The 14,489-nt window shown below is 48.7% G+C and overlaps 1 protein-coding gene across 2 annotated transcripts in view; it reads left to right on the top strand.

Annotated features, from left to right (window-relative positions):
- Positions 1-14,489, top strand: part of LOC148034881 (uncharacterized) — a 120,344-nt gene that overhangs the window by 67,500 nt on the left and 38,355 nt on the right. For both annotated transcript variants that reach the window (XM_087680585.1, XM_087680586.1), the window contains 3 exons: positions 3,058-3,314; positions 5,143-5,497; positions 5,609-5,859. In XM_087680585.1, coding sequence (XP_087536711.1) covers positions 3,058-3,314; positions 5,143-5,497; positions 5,609-5,859 — 863 coding nt within the window. The remainder of the gene's footprint in view (positions 1-3,057; positions 3,315-5,142; positions 5,498-5,608; positions 5,860-14,489) is intronic.

A 14,489-nucleotide genomic window follows, 5' to 3' on the forward strand; every position in this document is an offset into this window, starting at 1 on the left:
GTTCAAAGGAAGCAGTGCCCTCAGAGGCGAAGTCCAATAAAAATCTATCAATCAATTGCTGCATATAGCCCTGAAAGAGCGAATGCTTCAAATAAGAGGAGTTGAAACGTAAAGGGAGTCTATCCAGCAGTTGCATAAAAGGTGCAATGGGTTGTGCAAGTAGCTCAAGCTCGAGAGGGAAATGGTGCGACAAGGCATATTGCTGCAAGACTGTCATTTCCAGCATCTCAGGAAGAAAATCATCATCCTGCATGATGTACATTCGGTCCAACCTCGACCAGGTAGTGGCATACTGTGCCGAATGGAAAGTAAACCTTGTAGAAAAAGGGTGTAGCCAGGTCCATAGATCTTGCTTAAGCACATCAAGAGCAAACACATTCCACACCCGACTTTCCGGAGCGTCCATCACCGAGTGCCCGAAGTGGATTGTGAAGAATCAACACACATATTAAAATCCCCCATCAAAAAACCCCGTCTGCCAAGTGGCAAGGAGGTCTTCATGGTATTCCAAAGATCCCGGCGGGATAAAGGATCATTCGGAGCATATAGGCCCAGCAACATAAGATTTCTCCTTCAAATAAAACTTCAACCACCACAAAGCGGCCATGTACATCATTTTTAATAAGAACCGACTGATATTTCTCATGTACAATCATAAGCATACGAGAATAATGGCCGGCGGGTGTCCCTGCATAAAATAAGCGAAACCCATGGCAATCCACAACTTTTCCTGCTTCACCGTGACTCTTGTGCTCTACGGCACACAAGACATCCCACTGATTCTCATGCAATACAGTCCACATGGCATGTTGCTTATGGCGAGAACAAATGCCTCGCACATTCCACGTGGCTATCTTCATGTGTATCCAAAAAGAAAATCAGGCACGAGGCACCACTTGCCTCGATTTAACCTTTTCTGCTAGAATATCAAGGACACCATCATCCAAAAAGTCAGCTAACACGGCAAAAGAGTTCTGACGGCCAGCTTTAGAGGTCGACAGAATATCTACTATCTTGGGGATGGAGCGAGGATAACGACGATCCCATGGCGTAATCACATTCCCTCGAGTGTCAAAGCCAACTTAGCAGGTGGGCCCTTTGGACTCTCGGTATAAAATTTCCTAGCAGACTGATTACGGGGAGCAGAAGGAACCATAGTACGCGCAGCGTGCTCTGAAGACAGCATTTCTTTCCTGTGCATATACGTGCGCATGGAATCTTGTGAAACATTAGGCCCAATAGCTGCCAGGCCAGCATCAACCTTTTTACCTTTTTTGGGACGTGCCTCTACCCGGTCATTGCCACGGGAATCCAAACCCGAAGCAGGTTGTTTACCTTTATCCAGAACTTTCTGTGGCTGGGGTGTATCCTGGGATGGAGCATCAAGCACCATGTCTTCCATTGGCAGCGCAACATGCTCATCATCTGAAGATGGTTTCTTCTCTGGGCATTCGGCCATAAAATGCCCCAATTTTCCACACGAAAAGTAGTGTCCTGCAAAGTTGCCCCATTTTAAACGAAAGTGCAAAGGATGCATGCCAGAGCAATTAATATAAAGCCGTGCAGGCCTTTTCCTAGCAGTGTCCCATAGCATACACAAACGGTTGCGATTCATGGCCCTTAGGCTTGGGGGGACCAGAACAGTTCCCACAGCGGCCATGGCATCCTTTAACAACGGCTAATAGACAGCCGGGCAATTTTCCACTTCAACCCACACCAGGCATTCACGTTGAAGGAGGCGCTGAAAGTCCGCCATAGGGCGCCATGGCACAACATGGACCAAACGGCGATCAAAGAACAATGGCAGTTTAGACAGAAGCTCAGCCCGATGCGCCTCAGATTTCAACAGTATCTCATAGAAGCCTCGGGGCCCAACAAAAATCTCCTCAACACACTCCCCCTGTAGTAAATGATGCAGCCACTGGCGAATGTGGGAAAGCACTGGAAGCCTGCCAGTGAAGAAGAGTATAACAGCACGGTCGTAAAACACCGAAAAAGAGCGCAAGACACTTTTCGGGTCCACCGTGGCTTCCATCAGTTCCAGAGTCAGAAAATGCTACATGATTGTGTTGGACATACTCGCCAAGCAACGTGTTGGCAAACTCCAGTATTTGCTCCCAGTTAATATCTTGCGAATCCACAGAGTCAGAGGCAACCTGAGCATACGAACGTTCCTGATGATCCATTATCTCTTCTGGCATATGGTTGGAGCGTTTGCCCGCAGGCTGGAAGTCCGGACCAGGGGGCATCTCCTCCGTACACGGAACCATGTCCTCTGGTTCCTCTCTCTTCTACTGTTCTTCTCTCTCTCTTCCAATTGATTGCATGCAACAGTTGAAGACTCAATTTGACTTCCCAAGCATTCAGAGATCGGGGAACAAATGGAGAATTTGTGCTGCTGATTACTGTAGACAGCAAAGGGTTCCAAAATTGTCAGGGATCGTGCGTTGATTTGCTGGGAGTTGGGGAATTTCAATTGAACTTGGAGGGATTCCTAGTTGTTGGCGTAGTCCTCAAATTTCTTGGAGCTTTGGTTTCTCTCAGTTGTAATCCACAATTTCTGGAATAAAGATTAACGAAATACTGCCAAGGGGTGCCAGGGTTTGGGGACAATCTGTGTCAGATTGTGCCATTTGTTTGGTAATATGCTGAATTTTCATTATTTCTTTACTATTTTCTTGCTGTAATACTTGGAAATTAGGGATTCACCGCCCTTTTTTTCAAGGAATTCTGGGCAATCTACCTTTTTTCAATACAACTAAATTTACATTAAGATTAAGCTTGTCACCTGTAGATCTCACATGGTAGGTTGCTAAATAAGCAGTGTTAGGTTGAAGAGAAAGCATGCATGTCTTGTTTGCAGCCAAATGATTATGGTGAAGAACAACATACTAAATTGTCTATTAAAATAAATAGAAAATGATGGTTTTGTCACATGAATCTCATGCCTTCATGCTTAATCATATGTCTTAGCTAAGATGTCTTTCTCTTATTTCATCTCATATATACCATATATTTTTTTCCAGTTTATGAATTCTGAAGACTTGTGAATTACAGGTATCTGACAAAAGAGAACTGGCCAGGGTAGCTGATACATTGGAACATCTTGTGCTTCAGTCAATTATAGAAACCAGTGGACGAGTTAATGAAAGCCTTCATCTTGACTGGCCCAATGAAGATGAGTTGTGTTGTGCCTTACAAAGTGTTTTTCCGAGAACAGGGTTTCTATGCTGGATGGAGTTATCAGAGATTGAAAAAATGTCCCAACTGCAGGAACTCTCCAGAATTGTGCTGGGAATCTGTGTTTACAATAGGTTATCTATTTCATGAGTTCTTAAAAACCTCATGTAAATGCATGCTTCTGTAAATCTTTTGCAGCATATTAAAGTCTCCCACTGTACATTAAATATTTTCCAATTCCATAAGACATTAAAGTCATAATGGAGAGCATCAGGGAGATGGTACCCCTTGAATGGAGTAATGACTGTGACATAGATAGGGCTCTTTACCAGGGGAGAGATCCTTCATGCAGTGGTAAGCACCAGTGGAGAGAGTGTGTTTACTTTTTAGTAGAGATGGATGGCATGCTTAGGTGAGAGGATCTGGATCAGTTAGAGTTCATGGCTTGACAAAGGATTAGAGTTGTGGCTCATTGTGATAGGACTTGGTACTTAGACCTAGACCCTGAGACTTGTATGGAAGATGGATGGAGACGTTGGGCATTTAGGAGGAGGCTGCTACAGAGACTTCACTGGGATCCTGGGGAGTGAGTATGGAGAGATCCATTTGCAGAGATGCCTTAGGACGTACCTTCTTTGGCTATACACTAGTTTGGTGAGGAGGATACAAATGAGCAGGATCAGAGTGGTGCCAGCTGCAGCTGAGCATTAGACTATCCAAGGTATATCACAGGCTTGCAGACTTCTGGAGGAGATTGGAGGACAGCTTTAGACCCACGCTTCACTCTTTCTTTGGTTAGCAGCACACAGGAGTTTAGCAGTTGGTACATGGCTTGGCTATTGTAGAGACCCTATTCCTTGCGCTAAATATGGGGAGCATGAGGAGACTCAGATGCATTGCATATGGGATTGCCCATGGGCTCAAGAGGTCTAGATGAGAGGATGGTGTTTCATGGCACTCTAGATTCTATGTTTGCTATGTGGAGGATAGTTTCATGGGTCACTGATAGAGGCCTGGCTTGTGGCTATGAGGATGTACAGGGGTGTTAGGCTTATCTCATCTCAGGACAGCTTGTGATTAGGACTTTCATGCCAGATTTCTCATAGACTATGGTCTCAGGGGCATTGTCACAGATGGGAGCTCATAGCTAGCATTATTGCTTGGTACATATGGACAGTTAGATGTAATCTGGCTATTGATTTTTTGGACATATCTACTGCAAAGACTCTCTCTAGGATCTGGATAGAGATTGTGCATACTCTTCATGGGAGGTGGGAGAGAATACAGGGCAGTGTGGAGACTATGAGGAAGAGGAGAGATGCTTTCCTCACGACATGGGATTTTGGCATGTTTTTCCTCTTCCACACCAACATGCTTTGGCATTATAGACCCCTCCCGATTCGCTATTTACCCAAGCTTTGTAATAGACTTCCCCTTCTTATATAATTCTTGATACGGAACTCCCTTACAGGGCTGCTTTGTACTTGGTTTTTTGCCTTGGAACACTTTGTTCTGAGCTGTGTTAATAGAATTTTTACTTTTCTCTGAAAAAAAACTATTCAGAAGTAGTCTATTGTGGGGATTAGAAGCATCACAATCAATAAGTGGTTAGTGACTATATATCAATCAAATTCTTGCACAGTTTTAAGTCATGTCTTACACTTCCCAAGAAGCAAATGGGGTTTTTTGACACTGGCTCAGTTCATCACGAATTGCCTTCCCTGAGAAGTCATGACTTCAAACCTGGGTATCTTCTGTCAACTTATCTCTTCACAGTAGGGCATTTAAAGCAAACTCCTATCTTTTTTTTTTTTTTTTGGAGAAAAGAAAATTCTATCTCAGAAAAATCCCCATGAGGTAGAAATACAAGGTACAAGGATCTGCTATCTTAAACTATCTTTTTGAAGTTTTTGCCTTTATGTCAATTTGATGTATGGTTTTGTTTCTTTACACTTTTTCCAGTGCAAAAGGGAAAAGCAGCATCAATTGCCACCTGCCATTTGATATTTTTGAGAAAGAATATCAAACTATGGCAAAGAATGTTAAGGATAAGCTGAAGGATGCAACTGATAGAGTGGTGGCTTATAGAAGGGCAATTTCTGTGCAGATTAGGGTTCTGAGCATTGAGCATGTTCTAATACAGCGCTTACGTGATGAATTAAGTTTTGAGATGCAACTTATGTCATATTTGCAAAGTCTGGATTTAGAACTCAGTGATGTGCAAAATCAAATGACAAAACTTTCTTATACTTTCACTAAGCACCTGAAAATACTGGAGGCTACTATTGGATTGCAGAAGTGTGTTCCTAATGAATTGGTATGTATTCAGTATATACATGCCATTGTCAGTTTGTATTTTGATTTGGAATTACTATAATGTGAATATCTTTGGAAATTGATTTACAGGTGGTTCTGTTTCATTCAACAGGTTTTCCCAGAGTTTCAAGTCACAGGCCTTGTACTACAAAGAGTTTCAGATGAATTTAGGAAATTACGGGCACATTGCACTGTGGCTGCAATGTTATTTGAACTTTCTAGTGAAGCCAACTTCAATCGGACACCTCTTGGCATGGCTAGCATAACAACTGATGCTGGAAGCATGAAACTTAACATTCTTGCTGAAAATTTTGGATATTTACCAGCTCAACTGTACACTGTTTCACATGGTCAAAGAGAACTGTACGACCTCTGCCAGCTATCCATCTTAAGAAATCAACATATGTCCTACTGTGGGCTGATTATCAGATTGTACTGTATGATCTTAAATGCAGCATAGTGATGTATTATGCTGTTTTGTATGGCACAATCTTATAAATTATGTTTTGAGGCATTGACATGGGTATTGAAATGCCATTTAAATGTGAGAACCAGCATGATTTTTGTTCTAAAACTTTACTGTCCCTACATAATATACAGTTAGAGTGGCCTATTTTGGAGATGCTTCGAGCATTATATACCTCTCTTAGACAGACTTTGAGATATGAAAAACTATGAATATGTTTATGTTAAAAATGACCAACAGGATTTCTCTGTTTTGGACCTGCCCAGGGCCTTTGTGTTTGTTAGTAGTTTGTGAGTTTTACTCAAGAAAAGAGAAGGAGATTTAGTCTGTAAATAATGTACGACAAGAAGCTAGAAAAATCCAGGCATTCAAGAACTTGTAGATCCCTGGAAGTCAGAGACTAATTGCCTTGGCAAGGATTTTATAAGTAGTTCCTAGCAAGGTGATTGGTCTCCATGGAGTGAGCGACAAGAGCTAAATTGATCCCTTAGACAGCCTCTCTGTCATGCCGCATCATGCCATGATCTTTTGGAAAGCTGTGAGTAAGGCCTGCACTAAGAAGATCCCAGTAACTCAAAAATGTCCTATCCAGTCCGTTGTCTTGTGGGCATTTGCTTGAGCACAAGGTGCTAAAGCTTTCACAGGATCCTCCTCTACAAAGGGGGCCATGAATTATTGTCCATGCTCTCAATGAACACCTCTTGGTGCTTTGCCATATTGTCTCTTTGTCTCTCTCATATCCTGGAGATTTGATTGTGTATCCTAGTAGGCTCTTTGTTGTTTGTTAGGTGTTTTGCAACTTTTCCTCAAGAAAAAAGAAGAAAAAGTAGTTTTAAAAATATATACAAAAATTAATCTATTAGACGTTTTGTGATTCTTCCTCAAGAAAAAGAAGAAAAAGCAGCAACGCCATGATAAAGCTTCAAAGCCCTTAAACTCATCCCTGCACAACGGATTGCTGCCCTTAGCAATCTAAGGGTGATGTTTATTGACTCATTCTGGGGTCTTAACACAGCTTATGCTTGAAAGCTGGTCAGTGTATGTCGGGATCTTAGTATTGGGGTCTTAACATAGCCTTTTCTATCAAGTTAGTCAGTGTCTATTGCAATACAACTTGGAGGTCTTAACATAGTTTTTTCTAGCAAATTGGCTAGTGTCTGCTCACTAGACTCTTTGTTTTTGTACACATTGGGTCGAAGCTCGCCGTCGTGTCGCTTGGTACCCCCGCCCCCCAACTACGCCCTCACGCCCGCGCTCGCCCTACCCGTCGCCTTGGCTAGTGCCCCCCCGTTCTCCGCCTGCGGCCCCCGCTTGTAGCCCGTCACCCCGTCCCCACCCTATTCGTCGCCTCGCTCCGCCTTGTCGCCCGTTCCCGCCCTGTTCGTCACCCATATGACTGGCCACACACGACTACCCACACCCGACGACCCCCACCCGACTGGTTGGTCTGCCTACCCCCACCCGATGACCACCCCCCCAAAACACACCCCCCCCCCCGTGTCCGCAACCTCGGACCCATCCATAGCAAACACAGCAGTGTTCCTCCCCCCCCGCCATTGATCCCCCCACCCTCCAGTTGCTCCCTCCATTTGCACCAACTCCCCTCCCCTTAGGTAGTACCGCGACGTGATTGGTAGTCCTCTCAGAAGGGACGCGCAATGGAAACTTCTGGTCAGACGCTGGCGCACTCAGCAAGTGCCCCCCAGTCAAACACCTTGCGCGTAGTCCTCTCCGAGGAACAGCTCTTAGCCATTTGAGCTAAGGAGATGGAGCTAATGGAAACAACGATTTATGGTCAAGCAGTAGGACATTCCTCAGGTAGCACTGCGACGTGATTGGTAGTCCTCTCAGAAGGGACACGCAATGGAAACCTTTGGTCAAATGCCGACGCACTCAGCGAGTGCCCCCCAGTCAAACATCTTGCGCGTAGTCCTCTCTGAGGAACAGCTCTTAGCCATTCGAGCTAAGGAGCTGGAGCTAATGGAAACAATGATTTATGGTCAGGTAGTAGGACATTCCCTAGCCAAGGGCCCAGCTTCGGAACTGGCTACACTCCACGCTGCGCATCAGGACAGTGCAAATCTAGAAGGCGGTCCTATTGGGCCGAGGGATCTTCATGGTCCGGCTCAGCTCCGTGGACGCAGCTCGCAAGTTACTCGCAAGTTCACCATATGCATCCACGAAGGGGGTCATACACATGGTCCCTTGGTACAGGGCTTTACCGTGGAGGCATTTGCACTCCCCAATAGGTTTCTTTGACACCCGGTCACACTTCTTTTTCCCGGCCTGGTGGCGATTGAGTATCACCAGTTGGTGGAAGACTTTGGACAGCTTTTCGGCACTATCCTTCCCGCATCCTTCGCGGATGCAATGACAGCTTCAGGAGTCTCAAAGGTACGGGTGGTAGTGAAAAAGATCAAGAATATCCCACAATTCCTAGAGATTGAGGCGGGCGGGCACTCCTTTAGGTAGCAGGTCATTGTGATGGGGCAGCCAAGGCAGTGCCTGCGCTGCCACGACTTTGGGCATCAGGCAGTAGGTTGCATGCGTTTCAAAGTCAAGGTGGCTCCACCGACAGGCCCGTAGGTGGACGCTGATGGCTTCACACGGGTCCAGAGAGGATAGAGAGGGAGACGGCAGGGGGGGGCGCAGCCAGCGTCTCAGACCCAGCCTCGGCAGCAGGGAGTAGGTGGGCGTGCGACGCCCCCTCGACAGAGCACTCCACAGCCCCCCTGTCCGCCCCACCCAACAGGACCGTTGCCCCCCACATCCACACCCCGCGCCACAGACTATCTCTCCTGAGTCCCCACAGCTCCCACACCCACCGCCCTCCACATCCCATGGCCTGCTCCCCCCCCCCCCCCCCCAACTGACCTTGGCCCACGGCCCCCCACTTCAAGGACCACTAGCCCCTGCCTCCCCCCAACACCCGCCATGTACTTTCGTCCATCCCACCATCCCTCGATCATCCTTCCCCCCACCCATAGAAACAGGGAACGGCCGTTTCGGCCTGTAGGAACGGCCTAACGCGTTCCAAACCCTCCAAGGAGGTGAAACGGCTAGGGAACATTCCCTGCCGTTCCCTACCGTTCCCTGCCGTTCCCTACCGTTCCCTGCCGTTCCCTGTTTGGAACGGCCGTTCCAGGCCTGTTTACTGAAAATTGACGTTTTTTCTTGTTTTTTTTAAAAAACTTGGATCATAGTCCTTCTACCACATATTCACCCATCTCCATTGTTTAATGCGCACTCTCTCTCTCTCTCTCTCTCTCTCTCGGGTTGAAGATTCAAAGTGTCAAGACAACCCACAATCTAATTAGGAGTCCATGCAAAGTTCAAATTTGATGCATTATCAACTCTTGCAAATCAGAATCAAATTTCAGCCGATCCTCAATTCCAAGGTATTCATCCATTTATATTGTCTAATTTCAAGGGAAATCGGGATAATTGGGGCAATTCAAGGCAATTTGGAGCTATGGGGGTAATCGAGTCAATGTTGGGACAATTGGGTCAATTTCATGCATTGACGGGTATTGGGACAATTAGAGGGACATTCTTTGGGGCAGTTTGGGTCATGTAGGGCATATTTGGGGCACTTAAGACATGTGCCGTTCCCCCCGTTCCCGTTCCCCGACCTTGGACATTCCCCTCGTTCTAGGGGGTCCAGTTCCCGTTCCCGTTCCCGTTCCCCGTTCCAGGTAACTATGCCCCCACCACCTCCCGTATCGAGCACCCCCATGATCCGCACCTGGTTCAGGTGATCCCCCCCAAACCCACCCCCCTTCTCCCACAGGAGGTGATAAGCCACACACGCCTACATCCTCTTCGCACCAACAGTCCTTCCCCTCCCATACAGCCTACATCCTCTTCGCACCAATAGTCCTCCCCCTCCCATACAGCCACCAGCTCATCCACCCTTGCCCCCTGTCACACTTTCCCGAGACAGGCACACCTATTGCCACAGTTCTTCCGCAGTGGCCCATGGTCCTACTTGAGAGTTGCGGAGTGCGGAGAGTTCCCACTACCTCTAGAGGTGGGGATGTTCGTGGTTCGTAAGTCAAGGAGGGGCAAGGTCCATCTACTAGCACCATCGGATGGATCAAACTATGCTTTTTTTCTTCAGTCCTCTCACTCAGGGGAGTGGACGACAACACAGATAGAGGAAGAGTTGAAGAGTCAGGTGGTGGACCACACCTCCCAATGGATGGGAGAAGGACTAGCATTGTTTGCACAGCAGTGGCCTAGTTGCATGATGGACATTAGCTGGTGGGCTGGTGCCGAGGTCCCTCACCTGAGCATTATCTTTCGAGCCCCTCCACAGTGGAGAGCTCCGAGGGATGTGATCGAGCGGCCCCTGGCATAGGCGGCCTGTTTCTACTAGTGCACAGAGTCTTGACTCTCAGCATGGTTAATAGATGCATTGATAGTACCACCTAGAACTTCTATCACCCCTATGGTCCGGCCGAGGGCCACCATGGGGGAATGGAGCTCGCCGTCCAGACCAGTTGCAAAGCGTACCTACATGCCTCATAGCTCCTCCTCGTCATTAGCAGCCTCCACACCGAACAGATGCCTATTCGGGTAGTCACGTTTCCCCATGAGCTTACACCTTGCATCCTGGAATGTGAATAGCCTCCACTACAGTGGGGCACGTGGTTGCAGGAAATTGATTGTTCCGCAGGAGTTGCAGCCTGCCCTTGCCAGACGGATCGACATCTTACTTCTACAGGAGCACAAGCTCACCCCCACCCAGGTCCAGCGGGTAGAGAAGGTACTCCAAGGCAGCTCGCACACTTACTGGGAGCATACCATCGGTGCCCACGGTAGGAGTGGAGGCGTATGCACCTCTATTGGTCCGAGTCCTTAATATCTATTGGTCCGAGTGCTATGGATCAGATTGGATATTGGGGACTGGTGCCTTGGAGTCCTTAATATCTATACCCCTACGGAGGTTAGGGCATGCAACAGGTTCTGGGTGGAGATTGTGGAAGGACTCCCAGAGGTGGACTCCTGGATTGTTGGAGGAGACTTCAACAACCTAGAGGCTTTGGAGGACCAGTAGGGCAGAGGGAGAAACTACCAGGGCATGGCTGGGGAGGAGCACGAGGCATGGGAGGTGTTTCTACTAGCAGTAGGAGCACGCGATGCCTGGAGAGACCCTGCCTTCCGCAGGAGGGAGAGGTCGCTGGACTTCTCTTGGGGAAATAGATGGCTAGGTGGAGTCCTGTTGGAGCAGTTGGACAAGTTTTATGTGGGAGAGTGGGGATGATGTCCTGTTGGAGCCTTATACAGGATGCTCCTATACAGTGTCATGGATGATGTCTGGAAGCAAGGGGCGTAGTCACCTACCAATCATCTTTGCCAGTGCCTTATAGGCCACTGACAATAAGGTGATTGGTCTCCACTGGGAAAGCTCCAACCGGTCTTCCCCTTTGGGGAGAAGACTGATAGGAGCATCCTGAACAATGTATTCACCTTCTTTGAGGCGACATAGTGGGCCCAGTACAGTGGGTAGAGATTGGCCGTACTACTCTTGGATTTTGAGAAAGCCTATGACAGGGTGGACTGGGATTTCCTAGAGGGCACCATGGTGAGGTTGGGTTTCCCCCAGGCTTGGATTCCCGGGGTCTCCGTACTACAGATCGGCCACCAACAGGGTTCTCATAGGAGGGAGGCGAGGGGAGGAGTTTCGGCTGGAGAGATCGGTCCGATAGGGTTGCCCCCTAGCCCCGTACCTGTTTCTTCTCTTTGCAGAGGCGATGTCTCACTTCCTCACGTCACATGTGAGTGGTTTACGTGGCCTTCGACTTCCAGTAAGAGAGGAGACTGAGTTGTTAGACTCAGAGTATGCAGATGATACAACGCTCTACATAGAGGACAACGTGTTGATGCTGGAGAGAGTGAGGTTGGCTCTTGAGGTATTCTGTTCTGCAACGGGAGCAAAAATCAACTAGCGAAAGTCGGTTGGTTTCCTCACAGACCCGGACTCTAGTACAGAGTGGGGCGTCCACCTGGGATTTAGATGGGTGAGCAGAGGACAGATCGTCCGGTACCTAGGGTTCCAAGTGGGACTTGACATCATTCCCGCCCGGCAGTTTCTTCCAGTCCTCGATTCTATTCGGAGGAGGCTGACCTACTGGAGCACGGCTTGCCTCCCACTAGCCGGCGGAGCCCTGGTAGTTAACTAGGTCCTCCTAGCAACGGCCTGGTACATCGCCTCGTGTTGGTGCTTCTCCTCCTCCTGCGTAATGCAACTTCGCCGCGTAGTGCGGAATTTCCTTTAGTTCGGGTCAAACATCTCCAAGGATTCTATGGCCAAGGTGGCGTGGGCGACCATTATACGACATCGGTCAGAGGGAGGGCTTGGGATCATAGACCCAGAGTATCAGAGTATGGCCCTCTTGGGCAAGCTAGTTGTCCGCGGCCTCACACCGGGAGGGTAGACCTGGAAGGTCCTATTGTAGGAGGGTCTTCAGGACTGTAGACCAAGGCTTGGCAGTGAGTGGAGGCCATCCCTGAGATGGATCTTCATGTGAGCCCAGATCACCCTCCTACGCAACTTGCTCCACGTGTGGCAGGGCCTCCGTAAGGCGCTAATCTAGAGCTCCCCAGGCTGCCAAGAGGAGATAGACCGTTAGCCGGTTATTTGGAACCCCTAGGCTAGGGACCGGGAAGGGGCACAGATTGGCGAGCGGCCCCACATCCAGTGGGTAGGTTGGGAGGCTAGGCTCGTACCATCAGGACATGGCGGGAGGTGTACAGGATGGCGGACGAGGAGGTACTGAAGCAAGTATCAGGCTGCCAGTGAGGAGTGGAGCTGAGGAGAAGGGAGATAGATGCAACGAAACCTCACGAGTGGCTTGCTCCCCCGATCCGAGGGCCGATAGAGCCTGGGGAGGTATGGGCCGCTAGGTTTTCACCAGCAGGTATCCCCCTACAGGTGGCAGGAAGAGCGGGTGGCGCTCCACGTGGGATCTTTTTCACAATGTAGGAGGGGGGGCGTCTGGCTCTTGACAGAGGGCAATAGGACGAGGGGATAGCTGTCCTTTCATGGAAGAGGATTCGGGTGGTTGGCCTTTAGGGGAAGACATGGCGGCTGGACCCTTTGGTCTTTTGGCAGGAGCTCAGGGAGTGGCGCCTTTGGATCTGGGAAGGAAGGCCACTTGATGAGTTGGAGTGGGATCCGGGAGAGTGGCTTTGGCCACTGGGATTGCCAAGAAGCCACCGAGGTTCCTGGAGTACACTGCCAGGATTGGCAGACACGTACTGATGTAGGAGGATATGGATTGGGTGCTGTCACATAGCAGACATTGGGCTGAGCACAACATCACGGAGCCTTTCCGACGGACCTTCTGGTGCTGCCTATGGGATAGCTGGAGGCCGAGGAGGGTATCGTATTTCTTATGGTGGCTGGTGGCACATGGAGGCTTGGCGGTGGGAAGTTGGCTTGCCTAGATGCAGGAGGAGGGAGGTTGTAAGCGCTGCACACAGCAGCCTCTGGAAACCGCGAAGCACTGCCTTTGGTTATGTGAGGAGGCGCAGCTTGTGTGGAGAGAAGCATGTCGCACTCTTCGCCGTATAGCACCTAGCCTTGGATGTATCTCATTGGGAGCTTTCTGCTGGCAAGTAGTCAGCCAGGGCCGTCACCCTCTGTATGAGGCTAGGATACAAGACACGATATTCATTATCGAGGCAGGGTTGTGTGCAGTGGTTGGTTTGGAGGCTCTACCCATCCGCCAGGTACTGGAGTCCATAGCAGACCGCTTTAAGGTATGGGAGATCATAGGGAGTCTTACTGGATAGCAGATCTAGAAGACGCGGTGTCAGGATGCTTTCGGCGGAGAGAGACTTTCAGTACAGGCGACCTTAGCAGAGCTATGGATCTCCATCATCCACTTCCTCCACGGCCGATGGGATCATGTGCAGGGAGAAGAGTCCAGGGCTCGTTAGGAGCTCTGTTGTCATTCATGCGCACTTGGGGCAGCCAGGACTTGTTTTTCGTGATGCACGCAGGCAGCCCCAGATGGCAATACACCACCCCCCCCCCCTCCATGGCTTCTTGCCCCCATCTCCCCCAAGACCCCCTTGAGAGGCTCGTATGCATGATGTATTTTTGGCTTTGCATCAGCTCCAGCTAGTCTATTGAGCATGAGTACTCCGTTGTAATCAGTTTTTTTAAGTAATATAATGAGCCACATTTTACTTGCATTTAAAAAACAAAACCTCCCTGGACTATAGTATAAATTGAGGTCATAGGCTACAAGCCCTTCAGTCTTGCCAACACTAGTTGTGAGGTGCGTGTGAGGTAAGTTCTCTTCTAGTTCTTGTCTTGTTCTAGCCTTGTCTTGCGAGTTGTGTTGTAACCAAGTCAAGCCCTATTCAAAAGCACACCATCACCCTTCATGGAACTTGTTGCTAGAAGGGGGTTTAATGTAACAGACGATCAAGCAAGGGTTCCATGAAGTTTTTAGAAGATTCTAGAACATTCTAGAAGATATTTGTACATCGTTTATACCATCATTGATGTCAT

Source organism: Lygodium microphyllum, chromosome 6, assembly GCF_053477565.2.
Source record: "Lygodium microphyllum isolate KBCC chromosome 6, Lygodium_microphyllum_v1.1.10, whole genome shotgun sequence".
Lineage (NCBI taxonomy): Eukaryota > Viridiplantae > Streptophyta > Polypodiopsida > Schizaeales > Lygodiaceae > Lygodium > Lygodium microphyllum.